General features: G+C 41.1%; 1 protein-coding gene across 1 annotated transcript in view; it reads right to left on the reverse strand.

Annotated features, from left to right (window-relative positions):
* Positions 1-17,806, reverse strand: part of LOC128298068 (protein eva-1) — a 71,576-nt gene that overhangs the window by 39,071 nt on the left and 14,699 nt on the right. Inside the window, exons 2-3 of the mRNA XM_053033799.1 lie at positions 8,583-8,705; positions 4,440-4,558 (exon numbers count right to left, since the gene is read on the reverse strand). Coding sequence (XP_052889759.1) covers positions 4,440-4,558; positions 8,583-8,705 — 242 coding nt within the window. The remainder of the gene's footprint in view (positions 1-4,439; positions 4,559-8,582; positions 8,706-17,806) is intronic.

Here is a 17,806-nt window from a genome sequence, read left to right on the forward strand (position 1 = left end):
ATCTCATGATCTTGTTGAAATGATGAAATTGGGTTGCAGGGCACTAAACGTAGCAATGAGCGGTAAGTGGGAAGATGTACGTCAGAAAAAGGTCTCCGTTACACGATGACACACCTGTTGTTGTTGTAATAGGCTTCCAGCCATCGCACAGTGATACCTCAAGAAGCAAAAGTAAATGAACTTCGCCTGGTCGCTCTGGTGGAGATAATGTGGAAGCAAAGAATAAATGTCGACGAGCTTTCCGTTCTGTCACAAACTCAAGCTAGCCATGATGGCTCAACGTCACACGGTTGGTCACGCAGATTGTTATTACGTTCCAGATCCAGAGGGAGTTTCGGCAGCAACGGGGCGCCGTAACGGATCCGGGATGATCAGAAGTCTAGCTTCCGGTGGTCGCGCTTCTTGAGCTATAAAATCTATGAAAGTTTATTTCAAGCAAAAGTTTTGCTCCGGTTTGGACGCCGGTGCCACTTCTTGCTGGTTATTATCATCCGTACTGCCCTCGGGCGTAATAATAGGATTATACATAGCCCAGCAGTCGCCATCAGTAAAAGCCAGGGCGGGTATGAGTCTCGTTTAGTATAAGATGCGGATTTCACTCTTGTGCTTTTCCGTCTTTTGTTAGTGGCCTTCTTCGCTGGGACGCGGACCAGACCGCCGGCCCATTGGGAAGAAGGATTCCTTTCCTGTGAAGTAAAATGCAGGGAAAACCACAAATCCGGACGCACACAACACTACGTCCATTGCCAGCAACGGCGGGTGAGCTAATGTTTCAGAAAAGGATTATGACAGCTTTCGTCCACTTGGATGCCGTTTTGCAGAGGGCACTTTACACAAGAAGCCTTCAGAAAACTCGGAGTGTCGATTCCAACTAAGATGCTGGTGCATATCTTGAATGTGTAGCTCTTTGGAAAGCATAATAAGTCGGTCGCTTCCTGTGAACGTGAGCGTAATGTTTGTGAGTTCGTTTCACGCCGTTCTCGGTATTAAAGCATACGAAAGTTTCATTTTCGTATGGTTTTTCAGAGTAAGCTTACATCGCACGCCGATTGCTTAACCGTGAGTGTTTAGTGTTCGAGGCAAATGATCCATTTTGAAGATGACAAAAGAGCAACAACCATATGGGTGTCGAAGAGAATCGGGTTTCTTTGTTGTGCTAAACGTGATGTTTTGTAAATACACTGTTTTCAATCACCCCTACATTCGTTTCACTTTTCGAACTACCATCAAATCTATGGAAAGTTGAACAGTCTGAGTAGCAACCCTTTTCCAAAGTACTGTGTACTCGCTGGTTACCTTTCATATATTGCAAAGAATAATTCTGAAAAGAATCCATACTGCACACAGTGGACATAGACTAATGTTAGGGCACCATAATCCCCAACCATAAAGTTTTGTGCATAGCTAGAGATCCTTTAAGATGTTCATTGTACTGCATGTGTCGTTCGTGTATCTAGTCGAGTCGTTTGTTAGAAGAATGCCCCGAGCGAACGGTGATGGCGATGGAGGTGTGAAAACACAAATTAGTTCACACTTGTTCGTCTAAAAGCAAACGAACATGCATGTGTGGAAGCGGTTGCCTACATTTAGGCGCAAAAGAATTTCTTGTAGCCAAAGTTCTGGGAGCTCACTGCGACTGCATGCGAGTGTCGCTATAGCAGTTGCCGTAAATGTTGCTCTGCTGCATATCTAACAAGAGTTGCTACTTGCCAATGCCTAGATAGGTGTATGTGTGTGATTGGTGCGTTGCCATGTTGCTTAGAATTGTGGGCTAGTACCGGCTGTACACTCCAACCGTGTCCTGTCACCGCACGAACGTCATCTATGGTAAGCACATTATCATGTACGCAGAGCAAGATGACGATGATGAATGCTGATAGAACGTTGTGAACACGCCAAAGCACTAATCCTCCTAGCGACATCCTTTGGGCGCCTCCCACAGAAAGTATCCATTGGGGAGCGCTGCGATAATGAACCGACCGGTCGTGGGAGTTGCTGTGACAAAGATTGCTTTATTTTATCATGCATTACCGAGGGTGATTAAAGCATAACATCCGGTCTGGGCTGATGTATCAATCTGGGGGTGTTAGCCGTACTAGCTGGTTGAATGATATTAACCCCGAACATGGAAAACATTGTAGCTTGTTAGGAAGTGCCGAGATTCGGTGCGTCAAACACCGTAGTAAGGATGGGACAGCTTATATGGGATTAGTTATGAAAGAGCGTCGTGGTTTTGTTGTTTTTTTGTTCAATAATTTGAGATTGTGGCTTTCTTATAAAATGATCAACAAGAAAGCACGCCCAACATGCTTTGGGAGAAAATAATATATTAAGCGATGGACTCGTATGGATAATGAGGTATTACGTTATGCAATAGGTGCAATAGCACCAAATTTTGTGACTTTTGTCCTAAGTCTCCAAATATCTTCTTCAATCTTCTTCTTCTTCAATACCTGGATAAGATGGGTGAAAGCCAGATTCCTTCAGAAGCTGGCAACACTTCCTGAATGGTTCGACCGGTTGTTCCGTCCGCACTGTGAACCACTTTAAGGACGTATCTGCTATTATTGGACCACCTAAACAAGATAGTTTGATACTCTGACCTTCAATCAGATTGAAGAATATATTTGTAGTTGATTATATCTGATCTCACATCAAATACAAATCTTGTATGACACTCCTTACTCTCTTATACTTTAATGAGTTCATTTCGTAATGCATATGGTTATAATGCTATGAATATCTTTTTTCAGGATGAAATTGTATGATACGCAACACGAAGTTTAACCACCTTCCTTCAGAATAACACGTCATAACAATAACAGACAATCCCCCTGACCAGCGTTACGTAATAAATGGATGCTCCCTCCTTCGATAAAAGCTCATTCCCACGATGTTCCATTTTTTGTGCATACATGCTGCTCTATGTATTTTATATTTGGTTTTATGACACACGAACAATGTGAGAAAATATTACACAAAAGTGTGAAAAACATCCACCAAATAAAAATTGCATTGCATAAGAAAAGCCCCTCCATCGTCGCAATTAATTTGCTTTACCGCACCTTGGTGTTATCGTTTTTTTATGACTTCTTTAGTAAGCAGTCTGCGAAACGATGCGCAAAGGATCTGACAACTGGCACTGGCCTGTTTTCCTGCAGCGGCTAAATAAAAGTTTTCCTCAGCCACACTCATTAAAACACAATTCACTAAGAAGTGAAACCCATTATCGAATATTAGCGCAAAAGCGGCAGCAACATAATTCATTGCTTTCGCTGCGACAGATTGGCACAAAAAGTCAGAGCCAAATAATAAAACATGGCCGGTACCGAGGCCGGCAAAAAAAAACAACAACAACAACGAAAACAATCTCGCACACTCACAATCTTCGCACAGGACACACAGGCAGTGTACGGTTGGCGGTTGGCAGGAAGTTAACCACAGTTAGATGAGTTTCTTTCTCCACTTTGGGCTGGAATGTGATTGGTTGGCGCTTTGGGGACAAAAAAAATCACAACCACTTCTGGAGACCAGCAATGGGTGTGTGTGTGTGGGGGATTTTTGTTGTTGTTTTATTTTACAAAAACGATGACAGCCAATCCGGGTGGTTCGGGGGAAAAGTAACTGCGACGACGACGCTGTTTTCACAAGTTCACAACGAGGTCAAAATAAATTAAATTTCATCCGAAAAGTGCTTCTTGTGTCGGTATAATTTGCAAAACGCAGAAAGATTGAAGGAGCCAAACGCAATTTGTCCATTATCGCATCAGATCGGAAAATCCTTATCATCGTCCCGTAAGCACTGAAACGCTTCTTAACCGGGTCGCTTGACCAGAAAGCGCTCACATGCGCTTCGGACCACATGGTAGAAGGGAACCCGCGTATTACGCAAACACCGAAAGCGAGGCTACCGAGTGCCAGCAGAATAAATTATGCATTCTGACATTGGCAGTGTTTGCTAATTAGCATAAATTATGATTTATCGCGCTCTGTGTTAATTGCCTTCATTTACGACGGATTGGCGTGGATTCTTTTCCTGCGAAGCGCACTCAAACGCCCATTGTGGTTTTGTTGAAAAAAAAAACCGCAGGCGATGAAAAAAGGAAATTTGTTTACTTGCGGAAAGGCATCTGTTTTATTGTTTGTTTTTTTTTTCACTCCCCACCAGGAGCTGTTTGATAAGGAAGAGAAAACAATAAGGAAGATAAAGAGTCGCTGGTTAGCGCGGGTGGTTTGTTGTTGCTTCATTTAATATTAGTCAACGTTGCATTCCATTAACCTGTTTGGAAACAGCGAGCTTTACATTCTTACTTCTTGCTACGCGTTACACCGCAACTATGTTTGCCACAGTATTTCCTCGCAATGGTGTGCGCGCTAATAGTGTGTAAAATAGTCCACAAAGTTCAACGGAAAGTGTGCGGTAAAACTTTTCCACTTACCTGCAAAGCGTTCGGCCAGGTGCAGCTCTCCGGTGATTTTATTTCTATTTCCGTACCCGGTATGCTGATGTCCAGCGCATCCTCGGTACTTGCCGGGCACAGGTTTCGTTCGTTTGCATCTGTATGAATAAAGAATGAACAAGTGAAAATGTGATTAAAATTACATATTTAAAGATATTTAAAACCAAAGATTAAAAATCACTGTCCAATGTTGGTTTTTACTCGGTTGACTCGGCTTAGTGTGCTACCTCTCACTGCTTATCACGCGATGCTTGTCACTCGTCAATTAACTATATTTCAACGATGCGAGGACGTTTATGTTGAACCAGCAAAAAAAGGACACTGCACTCGAACAGTTGAAACATTTTTTGTACGATCAGAACATAGCAGCAACAAAAGAGTATCCAACCACACTCAACACGAAATGATAAACTGTAAACTGTAATGAAACGCTCTGTCGAATTGAATTATTTACTAATTGGATTACACGGGCATAACATTTACTCCAAGATAAACAAGAACATTTACCCGGGCAAAAAAAGAGCAAGAGACAACACAAACAAACAAAACAATGCCTCCACCCGCTCGAAACGGGCAGCGCCTGATCGAACAACCACAAAATTTCCCCGAGCGATCCTACCGTAAAGCTGGGTAATATTTTATGTGCGTAGCGGTGCAGAATGAGTAGCCGTGTGTGTTTGTATCGGTGCCAGTTTGTTGGTGGTGGCAGGACTAAAAGAATGAAGCGTACAATAAAAAAAACAACAAGGAAAAGTATACCAGCGAAATGGGTAGCATTTGCTTTCCGGGCCGCTGCATCGTTGCTTTATGGCCATAATTTGTTAATGCTTCTCAATTAGTTTCCGCACGTACGGATGCCGGATCGGTTTTCGATTCCGGCCCGAGCTGGACTGACGCTGGTGGCGTTGACGACGACGCCCTAAAGCCGACGGTCTTGAGGAAGGTTTCGCCGTATGGAGCGCTACCGCTGGCAGGCAGAGGCATATAAATCAAAACCAGTAAATCCGATAACGAGCGTCTTGTGCCGGGCGTGTCGGTTTTTTAGACGGAATCGACCAAATCTCCGACCCCCGTAAGGTTGGTTGCTCGTTCTAGCCGGCGAGCACCGCGCCGAAAAAGCTTTTTCCTCCTTAATCAACCCAAAACGCTGAAACACAATCCCATCGATACGTAAATGGTGATAAATGTTCCTTTAAAAAGATTGCAGCAAATTAATTTCCGACGCAGAGTCGATTTTCCGCTAGACTTTCTTCAGGCAGCTGCGCAACCGGAGCGGCAGCAAAAACGCGAATGTATTGTTGGCTGGCCGGCTGAATAATGGCGGTTGGAGAAAATGAAGAATCCAATCGCAAAGTGAACGCCAATAATTAGTAGGATTATTTAATTATTATATTACGCCAACCGAGTGCCTGTGTGTGTGTGTGTGCGGCCACTATGAGGTGGAACGGAATGTCGGGACGAAATTGCACTTTTATGGCCATTGTTTCATGAAACATTTGCGTCAATAATCTGTGGCATACGTTGTGCAGGGATTGAACACTGAAGAGTGCCGCCTGTTTTATTGAATTGTGTTTATATTTTTAAAGAGAATTGAAATAAACTAATTGTCCAGTTTTTTTTTTAAGTTTACAGTTTTATCGAATGCTTTGAGTACTTCTTGATGCTGATAATGCTTTCAGCTTACTATGTAACAAATTATAGAATGAATCTTAACGAACTGATAAGAAGAAGTTATTAAAACTCTTTTTCAAAATCATACGAATGTTAATCAAGTATTAATAATGCATCGTTGCCTTACCCTGTAGTGCGTGTGGCCAGCACAGTTGTTCTTTGATAATAGTAAATGTAAGTTTTATCTTAGCATTAACTCAATTAGAACATTTGCCGTAGAATGAAAAGTTTGGGAGAAAATGCTCCGTTTGAGGTAAAATCAAACAAACAACAAACGAAACAAAAATCTCACGATCGCACGAGATTGACAGTTGGAAGACTTTGCTAAAACTTTTATCTTCAGCAGTCCATCTTCTCCGCTTATCTATTGGCATGATGGCCGGCCAGGCCAGATCGAACGACCTTCTTATTATACTTCTTGCTGTAGGTGGCAAATTTACAGAAGACATTTTGCGACCGTATCTGATATCATCGTAAGACCCTCGAGGAAAGCACGCATGTTGAGCAGATCATCGTTTTGGTGCAGTACATCACACTTTATGCCATCCACCATCAAGATAGATCTCGTCATCCATTGAGATCATCGTCATTCTTCGAATGATTAGTTTTAAGCTGTGTAGGAGTTGTAGCTACACTTTTGCGAGGTATGGTACGGCCTGTATAACGTATAACAATGTTAGTACATCCTAAATATTATTTAACGCTCGCACAAGTCCAATTCTAGGTCGCTTCTTTAACGAGCAACAAGATAACTTTGCCTTCAAACACCAGCTATAGGTTTTGCTGTAAGACTTTTTTTCCAACATTGAAGGATTACTATTGCTGGCGAATTGACTATATGCGAAGATCACTATATGCCTGACAATTGTTGCGTGAGTGATGATTTGTCTCATTCGTTTATCTTTGCTTTGCCACAGACTCTGAAGAAGATGGCAGAGCAGTAACTTTACTTCTTTCGCCTCTATATACTCTTTACTCTATTTAATTTTGTGATTAAGGTTCTTTCACCGTATCTTACGGTTGCAAAGATGATTTTTTAAACAAAACATACCCTCAGCATCTCATTACATGGGGAATGAAATGAAAACCTCAAAACATCTCTATCATCAGAGATTGAAAATTACTTCGAATTGTTCTGAATGGATTATTATTGTGAAAACTGTCAATCGCTAGCATTGGATGGCGACTTCATAAAGATCGCGCCAATTGGAGTGTTGGCAAGAGTTACACTCAAACTCGTCAAAGTGCTCCTTTACATCACGATGAAAAAGGGAACCACTTTGAATGAAGAACCGCCTGGCTGATGAAGGACGGTGACTGATTTATTGAAATGTCGATGAAAACACTTTCCTTGAAATTGAAAACCACATCACCCCCGGACGGACGGAAGCATCACGATGATGAGCTCGTTGCTCCGTGGAACGGCTTCACGCCAACTGCGGTTACGGTTTACTGATAATGACAATTTCGGAAAGCTTGGAGGTCAAACTGCTAAGCACTTTTTTGTACTTTGAGCGGCCGGTTGAAGGGCATCACAGACAAAGGCGCGCTCTCGTCGTAACCAGCCATCGAACTTTGCTACTTCGCGCACGAATAAGTTTTTAATTAATTTCCCATTATTCATTCAGTGTTTTCGATTGTTTTTGTGCGAGCAAGTTTTGAATGGTGCACGAAATTGGCAGGAGCCTGTATCGACAGACGCGCTCGCTGATTACAGTCGACTTTTCAATTTCCATCGCCCCTGAGCTGGCTGGGGCTGTGTTGTGTCTTGACGAATTGATGCGGGTAGCGCGCAAGGAAAAGCATGTTTCTTGCAAACCGAGATCCGATTGAAATGGTTTCGGAACTAAACAATAACTTAGCCAGTGAATGGGGTTTGCCAAAAATTGATTGATTATGCGTGAGAATACAAAAAGCCGATAAAGTTGCCCTTCAATGTGTGGTTTGTTTTTGCAGGCATTGGGAGATTTCAGTCGCGCATCGCGGTTGGGAAAATTAGCTACAGCGAGTGATCCATGTACTACTTTGGGATTTAGGTTTAAAATATATCGTGTTGGTTTAACACTAAACTAACCTAAAATAACTGATCGTGAAATGAGCAGTTCGAAGCTCTTGAATAAAACATGTATAAAACAACGATTAAAAAAAGTCTTTATAAATGTTTCTACATGTGGAGCATATGTTATAAATAATACTTTGTGTAAATATATTAACTTGACCAAAATAAAGAATTAATGTATATTGTGCTACAAGAACCTAGATCATATGTATATTTATTACTATTTTTTTTAAAAAGGACTGTTTCTCAATTCTCAACCAATCTCTTGGTTTTAATTTCAAACTTTAAAAAAATACACACCTCATGCACACGAGTCGAATAAACCTTGGACATCTTCATCAACACACTGTATGAACTCGTACGTTGCAATTTGTTAGATCATATCTACTTACCACCACTCCGACCATACTGTGCTATCTCGATCGAGATGCTCGTACCGCGGGGACAGCTTAATGTGACAAGCTCTCGATCACAGCCGGCCCGTTGATATGTGCGCAACGTCCCCGAAAGTAGCGCTGCAATAGAGACAACAAAAAAAGACATTGTAAAAAGACAGAAAAATTGCACGAGGATGGAATAAAAATCAGGATGCGGGAAAACAAAAAAAAACAACAATACTCCGCATGAGTTGAGATGCGAAGATGGGAATAAACTAAGCGGTTGTCATTGTGTTGGAAAATGTTGCTCAAAAACAACGGCACGAAATGAGAAAGGCATCCATATTGCACGAAACAGGAGGGCACGAAAATGGTACGTGTTGGAAGCAAAATGGAGAAGAATAAAAATCGAAGGACGTGTACACTATGGCAGAAGGACAAAAGATGCTTTGGGATGAGTGGGAACCTTCATATTATCACATTAATTTGTCTCGACACTTTCCCTTCTCGGAGACTGATTAGGATCGAAATTGAGTTGGTAGTGCTGACACTGACCTGTTATGCTGATGTAACTCTCTATTTGTGCGTGTACTAAAACAGGCGTTTGAATAATTTTGAAAAATGATCAATGAACGCAACCTTGAACCATTTGACAGCCTTGAACTGTGAATGTCTAACAAAGCCTGTTAAGAATACAAGTTCAAATTTGGAGAAAAGCAATGAAGGAAACAAGAATTATGATTGAATTTTCCAAATTGGATCATTTTTGACTTGTGTGCTAGTAAATAGCAATTCGGGTTTGTTTTTGCGTTTAAGCATTTTTTTAAAACATTTCAGTCATGTAAATGAGTTACGCTTCGGAAATAAATGATATAATACATCGGATGCTTGTTTGTTGCACGACGTCCATCGTAGCATTACTGCTGTTCGCGTTACGATGGTGTGTGTTTCTGGTATCTCCAAAAACCTTCCTAACAGTTTGAACTATGCGAAACATGAGGCTGAGGTTTGCCCAATGCAATGCAACGTTGGATACTTGAACTAAACACAGAAACAAATGTTTGCGGAATGTGCTCTGAATTGCATTTTTCTCGGGCGAATAAAGCAGAAAGCTGCCGTCATTCTTCACCTAAGCGTGCATGTTTTGCATTGGTCCGAGTTGCTACGAACATTCTGTAAGGGTGGATTTGCAATTATGCTGACCGCAATCTTTGAATAATATCTTCTGTGCACGAAAAATGTGTTACCCACCTCATATCATAATGCCATTCACAGTTTGATATTCGAGTTACCTGTAATCGTGCAAATGGACATGTGGCGATTTTTCTTAGTGAGACATTTCGCAATGCTATTCGATGTAATGCGATGATAAGTTCATATTCAAATATAAACACCGGCTTGTCGTTTTCATCGCGTGTATGAAATAACTCAATTTTGGCTGTCATTGATTACTAACACAAATAAAAAACTGATGTAGGTTGTGTTTAAAATTATATTTTTTGTAGGTTGTAGGATCTAAACAAATTTATTCAACAAAGAGGAGAATGAGGACACGCATTCTCCTATATCAATTTTTTATTTGTGTTAGTAATCAATGTCAGCCAAAATTGAGCTATTTCATACACGCGATGAAAACAACAAGCAGTTTTTTTATATATGAATATAAGTTACTTATCATCGCATTTCATCGATTAGCATTGTAAAATGTCTCACTGAGCAAAATCGCTACATGTCTATTTGCACGGTAAGGTATATGAATGGAGAAATTTAATTCATACTATTTTGTTCCTTGTGTTAGGGAGTGTATTGATCCCCTAGGAATATATTGTTTTTCAACCGTTGCGTTACGTTACGTTCATACATTTCCTGTGCACGATGCTCAAACCATATAATGAACAAAGCACAATACAGCAAAAAACTGTAAAGTTCCATAATAAAAAACAATCATACATCCCATTGATTGCTTTGCAAATTTGTGAACGACAAGAAAAAAGCGCACCGTTACTACTCCGGGACCTGCATTTGTGTATTACACACTTTTCAACAATTAATCAACGAACGTATTACACCACAGCAGAAATTTGGCGCAAAAAGTGTATAAATTGAATCACGATGCTTTAAGTGCTTCATTGTTTAAAAACAGTATTTTTCAAAAGCACTTCACCGTTATCAATAAGGATTCAGAAAATTAACCCTGGCCAAAAAAAAACTTTACTACTTAACGATTATTATGAAGTATGGCTTTGGGGGCGGCTCTTGCTATGAATGGTTTTTGTTAAGCATTACCATCAATATTCAATCGGCCGGTACGAGAGCACTCAATGCGTTTCGTGAAATGGGTCGTTGGTAAAACAAAACTCTAAGCCGATTAATGCTACCGTAACGTGTGCGAGCGAGAACCACCTTTACACAAGCGACTTTTGGTTTCCACCAAAACGTGCGTTGAGCAATGGCTTCGGTTTTTTTTTTCGTAACAACTTGGTGGAGATAAGGTTATTATAAAACTTTTTTCTTGCTTCGAATTTTTTCTTCGTTTTAATTTTTTCACAAAGTGCTTGTTAATTAACTCTCATTTCAACTGTACACGCTACTCCACTTCATTCTTATGCAGCATAATGAACTACCAAGCCTTAATATGGCTTGTTTGGCTTAGTTCTTCATCAAGGCAATCAAGGTCTTAATGTAGCCCAAATGAATCTCTTGTTGATGATAAAAACTTTAGTTTTATTTTCATCGGAATGCAATTTCAATATCATGGAAAAGAGTGTTATCAAAATATATTTAAACCCACGCTAAATGATTCTCCTGCAGTTAACCAAGAACAATACAACGAAACGAATCCCGTCGGTTGGAGGTTTTATTGAATTAAATTTTATTGCACACGTCACGCAACGATTTTGGGTTCTACGAATCATTCAAACACTTAACAGCTTATTCGAGAAATTAAATTTTCACAGCTTCTGCGCTAACGCTCACACCGGTAGCACATGTTAAACGGAAGTTACTCGTACCATCAAAAAGATATCTGCCGGATAACGTTGTAACGATAAAAAAGCACCATCGAGGGCCACCAAGAAGACACAAAAAAGTACATCTTACTCTCCTTCTTTCGTTGTAAGTATGCGCTCGAGCGCTGATAAATCACTGACAACGAGTCGGACGACGCTGTAAATTATATGCTCCATTTCATATAACTCCTCTATCGCCAAGCCGCTGACCTGGGCGCAGTGGGAGGACGCTTTTCTAAAGTAACGGCCAAAGGTGCTAACAGTTTCGAACAAAAAAAAACATCGTTTGCAAACAAAAGTGATGGAGAGAAGAAAACCAGCAACAACAGCAGCAAAAAAACGGACTATTTGACAAGTACATGAATCGGTGGTAAGGTTAGCGGTACTGTCCGGACATTCGCGCGAAAGGTGGCAAAAGATGAGGCCCCGAATTGAAAGCGTGTGAACGAACGAACGAACGAACGAAAACACGAATGCTAGCGAAAAAAAAGTGCTTTAAAAACAGTGAAAAACTTCTAAAAGTCATCTCAGGAACCTTTCCATTGCAGTAATAGCTGTGTCATCTCGCCGAACGCGGCCAAACCGAACGCGCCCTGTTCGCGCCATAACAACGGCGAGAAAATTTACCCTCTGTCCCGTGTCTAACGGTCCGCAGCGCCACACCGCACACCGCCGATTGGTAGAAACGAAACGAAAAGTTGACCCAAGTATTCCAATATAAATTGTTTCGCAAACAGCGCCGCGCAAGGTAGCACCAACACTTTTGCTACCTTCGAGCGATCTTGTCAGCATTTGGGGAGGCCGTGCGTTTTTTTCCACCTTTTTTCAGCTACTTTTGGCAGTGGGACGTGAAGCTTAAAGCGGGGGTAGGTTGGTTGGTTGGTTGATTGGGTGTGAAAGTAAATTTATATACGATAATGCATCCTAGCGGAGCGCCTGTGCCACGGGGCCAGCACCAGAAGCTAGCGGGCATCTTTCGCAAAGCCGTTGGCCAATTACTTTTCGAGAAGAGCTTTGACTTGAAAGTTGTTAAGAAAATGGCATCTTCTTACACCGCTCATTTTTGACGAAGATTATGCGGAGCATACTTTGCAGTGTTGCGGTGGCTGTTGTACTTGACATAAATTTTAGGAAATAGATGCAATATATTTCACAGATTTTACACTGCGCTCCCAAATAGATAGTCCAATCTACTTTTTCCTATATAGTGCTGCCACGCAACATTGAAGTTCGTTGCAAAAATATCAATTATTGCTATGTACTTGACAAAAACTTTTAATTAACAAAGATAACCAAAACAAAAAAAAAGATAGTCAACAACTTTTAATTTTAAATGAATGTAGGTTGCGCTGCGAATCTCAATCGTTGTAATACAAAAGTCATTAAGAATTACAAAGTTAAAACAATGAATGAAATCACTTCCTTCAGTCCTTCAGCCTCTGTTACCTAGAAGTGACGCTAAAGCCTACGACGCTAAAGCCTCACGACGACACACACTGTTATGTTGACAATTAATAATACGTACTGACCGATCTTCTAGCAAAAAATGGTAAAAATGTTCTCATAATTGTTAAAAACTAATAAAAAATATAACTTTGTAAATCATTTATATACGACCGCCGGTCATTCTTCCGATAATAAAAACATAAACTTTATAGAACATTTGTTCTACTTATCTGCTGTGTCTTTATAAAAATAACCCAATTGCTATTTTGACATATTACGCACTTTATACATTTACGGAATGTTGCATTATTGTTTAGTGTTGTGTGATATTCAACATAGTTTAGCAAACACATTAGTTTCCTTTTTGCGTATTATTTTCTCCTAACATTAAGCAAACAGATTTGGTCGATCTGCTAACAGCAAATATATTTTGGATTCTGCATTCCACACGCTGCTGCTGTAGTTGATAAAACAAACACTTCTTTCGCAATTTCAATGTTCCAACTTTGTGTCCCATACAGCTACTTATTCATTCCCGACCACCGCAGTGTACCACCGTCAGCTTGGAATAATATTGCTCGTTCAGCAGCTGTTGCAGAATTTCTTTCGCCGAACTTTGTGCTTTTCCTTTCCGCCTGCCGAGGCTACGAGGTGCAAACTGTTCAGCACCAAACAGTGTTAGCGTTCCCAGCGTGGCGCGTATGATGTTATTGCATTTTCACAACCGACTCACACTGTCACCGCATCATATTGATCGTTAATAATTTGTTTAGCCGAAAGTGAAGCGGATTGCTTCTGCAGTTAAATACACCTACGGGTTTGATTTACAATAAATAAATTTAAATATTCTCTCACAAACAGATAAATAACGACCGTTTGATAAGATGAATAATAAGCAACGTATTGGCAGCATTGCTTTCAGCTGCACCCGTTCCACATTGCCGCCATCCGTCGTTCGCGTTCGAAGTTACTCAGCGTTCAGGTTTTGAGCGGTTGATTTATATATTGCCTTTCGTCCGTTTCGGGTTTCGCATGCCTCTCTTCACGCGTTTCCGAGGGTGTGCCCATTTTTCCGTCTAACTTTTTACGGATATGTATCAATTTAACAAACCGTCTTGCCGACAAACATCCGCCTTTCCGCAATTCGCATAACGCGCTCATCCGGCCCTGGGAGGAGGATGTTTTGCGCTCCACGCTTCAGCGCGCGAGGTGTCGATTATGCAACCGACGCACCGAGCAACGGACGGGAGGCGCAAAATTTGAGGCATAAATCAAACATTGAAAAATCTCACACACAAACGCTTGCCAGCTCGCTTTGATGGGCGGCCATGGTGCAGAGACGTGCGAGCGCACCCTGGCGGAAAACGTAACCGCTTCCTTCTCAGACGTGTGTGTAAACGGAAAGCCCATTTCCTTTTTGGTCGGTGCCGGAATCGTTTGGAATCTTTGTTTTCCCGAACGCACGATTCTGATTTGTGGCAGCAAAATCCGTGTGAGAAATCGGTTTCCGGTTTTTTCAGTTTTGGGCCAGGAAATGGTTGGCATGTTGGCTCATCACGAGCGCCACGTGATTCGATGGTTACGGAATGAGTGGTTAGCATCGTCGGCTATTCGTTAAGTCGGATTTGTGGTGGCTGTTTTTTGGTTTTTGTTGAGAGGATCGTACGACCGTGCTCGAGATAGCTGTTGAGGAGAACGAATTTGGGAACGTTTTTCTTAAGCGGATCACAGCCGTACGCACACAGGGTCGTAAAAACGTTCGATTGTTCGTTCGACATGCGATTAGCATTAGCCATTCGAAGGGCATATGGATGTCACTTTGCTGGGGAGACGATTGGACAGGGAAGCGTGACTTATGGCGAAGTCAGATTTACGGATAATTTTAAAGCACCGCCGAGAACCCTTTACCGCGATGCGTAGTGTTAGAGATAGTGAACTTAATCCTTCTAGAAATAAATGAAATTACGGTGCGACAAACGACGCACTGCTAAGCGCATTAACAAATGATATAAAAAATGAGAACTGAAAAAAGAAGAATGTTCTTCTGCAACTATAGTTGCGTCTAAGGATCCATGCAGCAATTTTATTGACTAATCAAGTAGTATCTCGGTTCAATCCCACATAAAGCAGCAACATAATCAAATATTGATTATACGAAGTCTAGAATGTGTAAGTGCGTATTCAGCACAGCAACACTTGAGGAGAAAAACTTTTGAAGTAGTTAAAGTATTTCAGTATGTATGGTTATTGATCTTGCAAGATGTAATGTTTATACCGAATTTTCCACATGCCATTCGAGCAGAAACGAGTCTAACATTTTTTAGACAAAGCAACAATACAAGTCCAAAAAATTTACAATACCTTACGCAATGATGATATCAGTCTACTGCTGAGTTAGACAACTTTAGACTGCTGAAAATTAATAATTAATATTTTTACATAATTTATATTTACATTTTGCTGCTCGTTGAAATGTTTTTTTGCCACGAGTTGTTTAGTACAATGTTCGAAGACACTGAAACATTTTACTATTTCTTTCCAAATCCAAACATTTTGTTGTTGTCCTATCTGTCTGTCCTTTGTGTATAATCGTTGGTTTTCCTTCATTTACGTACATTCCCGACCAAGCTACAGAATGCCGAGTGATGAATTCTCACTCGATTCCGGTGTGAAGCGTGGGGACGACGAAATGGATGCCACTGTCGAACGAAACCCGGTGCCCCAATATAGCCGTAACAACGGCGAAAGATAAATTTAAATCACTTTGATGCTTTTGTTCAACGAGCATAAACGTTGCCCTAGATTGTTACGTCTTCGATTTACCGACGATGGAAAGCGAACGGAAGACAATTTACCATCGCTATGTGACGGGCAAATCCGCTGCCAGTGTCGTGCCGTTGGAAAATCCGTAACGGGAGGCCACCATTGTTTCCCAACTGGTATCCGATCCGCACCATAAGCGATGTGATGCGTACGGCTGATCCGCGAAAATCATCAATTTCGTTCCACTACTTTTTCACACGCATCCGTTCTTTCGTGCGCGCTTCAGACGATGCTTGGGAATACCATCGAGTTCATATATTTTTCGAGGAAAAGATTCGCGCGTGTGTGTGTGTGAGCTTATTTTTCGCGAAGAGCAAAAAAAAATGCTAGCTCCAAGAACTTTTGCCCATGATGTGATGATCTAAAGGCGTAACAATCCACCTCATGAATCATTCATCCAATAAGTTTGGTGAAACTATTACATGCTTCATTAATGGTTCAATATCCGGAAGGGCGTTGGAGAAGCGGAGAACAGATGCCTGCAGGACGCTGGTGATGGGGGCCCATTGCTGGGTACATTGTTTGTTGAGCGCTTAAGCTTAACTTTCCATAAACAATATTATGTTTTGTTGAATAAAACACTTAAATACGATGCTATTAAGGCGTTGCAAATGTTCACACGTGTTTGCGTGCTTTGTTGAATACGCTCGTTAAGCTTCCGATTCATGGTCTTTTTAAGCTATGTGTTCTGGACTATTCAAAATGAAATCACAAGTTCGAACAAAAAAAACATTGTCCCATCATTTCATAGCTGGACACTTCACGATTGCAAGACCAGTGCAGCACACAGGGTGTAGAGAATATTCACCGCAGCCCCACCGATGAAATGGGACGGAAAAGTTAGTTTCAAATGAAGGTTTCTTTTATTTTCCAGTCCACTATCATTTTCCTCCATTTTCCTTGCCTGCCGCAATCAATCGTCCGACCCGGATTGGGGTGCAGCAACTCTCGAATATTACGCCGTTACCACACTGTGCGGTTTTCTATTCCGTTCACCATAACACAACCACTTTCACCGATGGAAAGTTTAGAGTTTGATGGTTTGATTTTACTATTTGTTCATGTTCGTTTCACTTTCGTCTTCGCTCACAATACCGATCGTCGGTCGGTTCGCACTAGGATAGACGCATACCCGATGACGACGGCCCTCTATCCCGGTAGCATTTCGGATGCCGATTGAGCAATGTCGTCTTCGCGCGCATTACATCGGCATGAATGCGGTGGGGGAATTTTATTGGGAGCATTTTGGCCGAATTCCGAGTTTTTACATAGCGTAGCAAATTAGGGATGAAAAGTTTTTAATTCAGTTATCTGCTCGCTTGACGAGGGTGAACGTTTGATCGGTGAATATTTTTCCGTCGGTCGCAAACGTTCCGTCAGCACACATACACGCGCACCCGTATAAAGGGAACCCACAAAGGAACAAAACTTTGCAGCAGATGCGTGAATGAAGGGCCGAAAGCGAATTTCATATCCACTGATTGTGGTGTCACAATTCAATCAAGAGTGTAATGCCTGTTACGTTTTCGGGAATTGTTTAATTGAGACCGAAAATGTACCGAATGCATGACGGCTAAAGATTTTAAAAGATTGTTCGACATTTTAAAGAACGAATTCCTTTTTCCCATTTTTAACGTAAAATAATATCATCAGAAATATTCCTTACGATCAGTTTACGTGGAGCTTTGGTAAATTCCAATGATCTCCTCTTTTATTTTCAGGATTTTACTCGGGGTCCACTAGTTCGATTTAAACCAGGCGAAAAAGAGGATTTTTTAAAAAGTAAAATCTATTAGTAACAATGTTAAATTCGCTAAAATTCTCCAGGAAAAAATTTATCTGGTTTAAAACAGAAAAATGTAGATGAGTTCGAATTCTTCCTCAATTACTGTCTCCATTACTAGTTCCCTTGGAAAAGCACCTTTTTCCCTAAACGACTAATTACCATTCTTTCAAATGGAA

Source organism: Anopheles moucheti, chromosome 2, assembly GCF_943734755.1.
Source record: "Anopheles moucheti chromosome 2, idAnoMoucSN_F20_07, whole genome shotgun sequence".
Classification (NCBI taxonomy): Eukaryota; Metazoa; Arthropoda; class Insecta; order Diptera; family Culicidae; genus Anopheles; species Anopheles moucheti.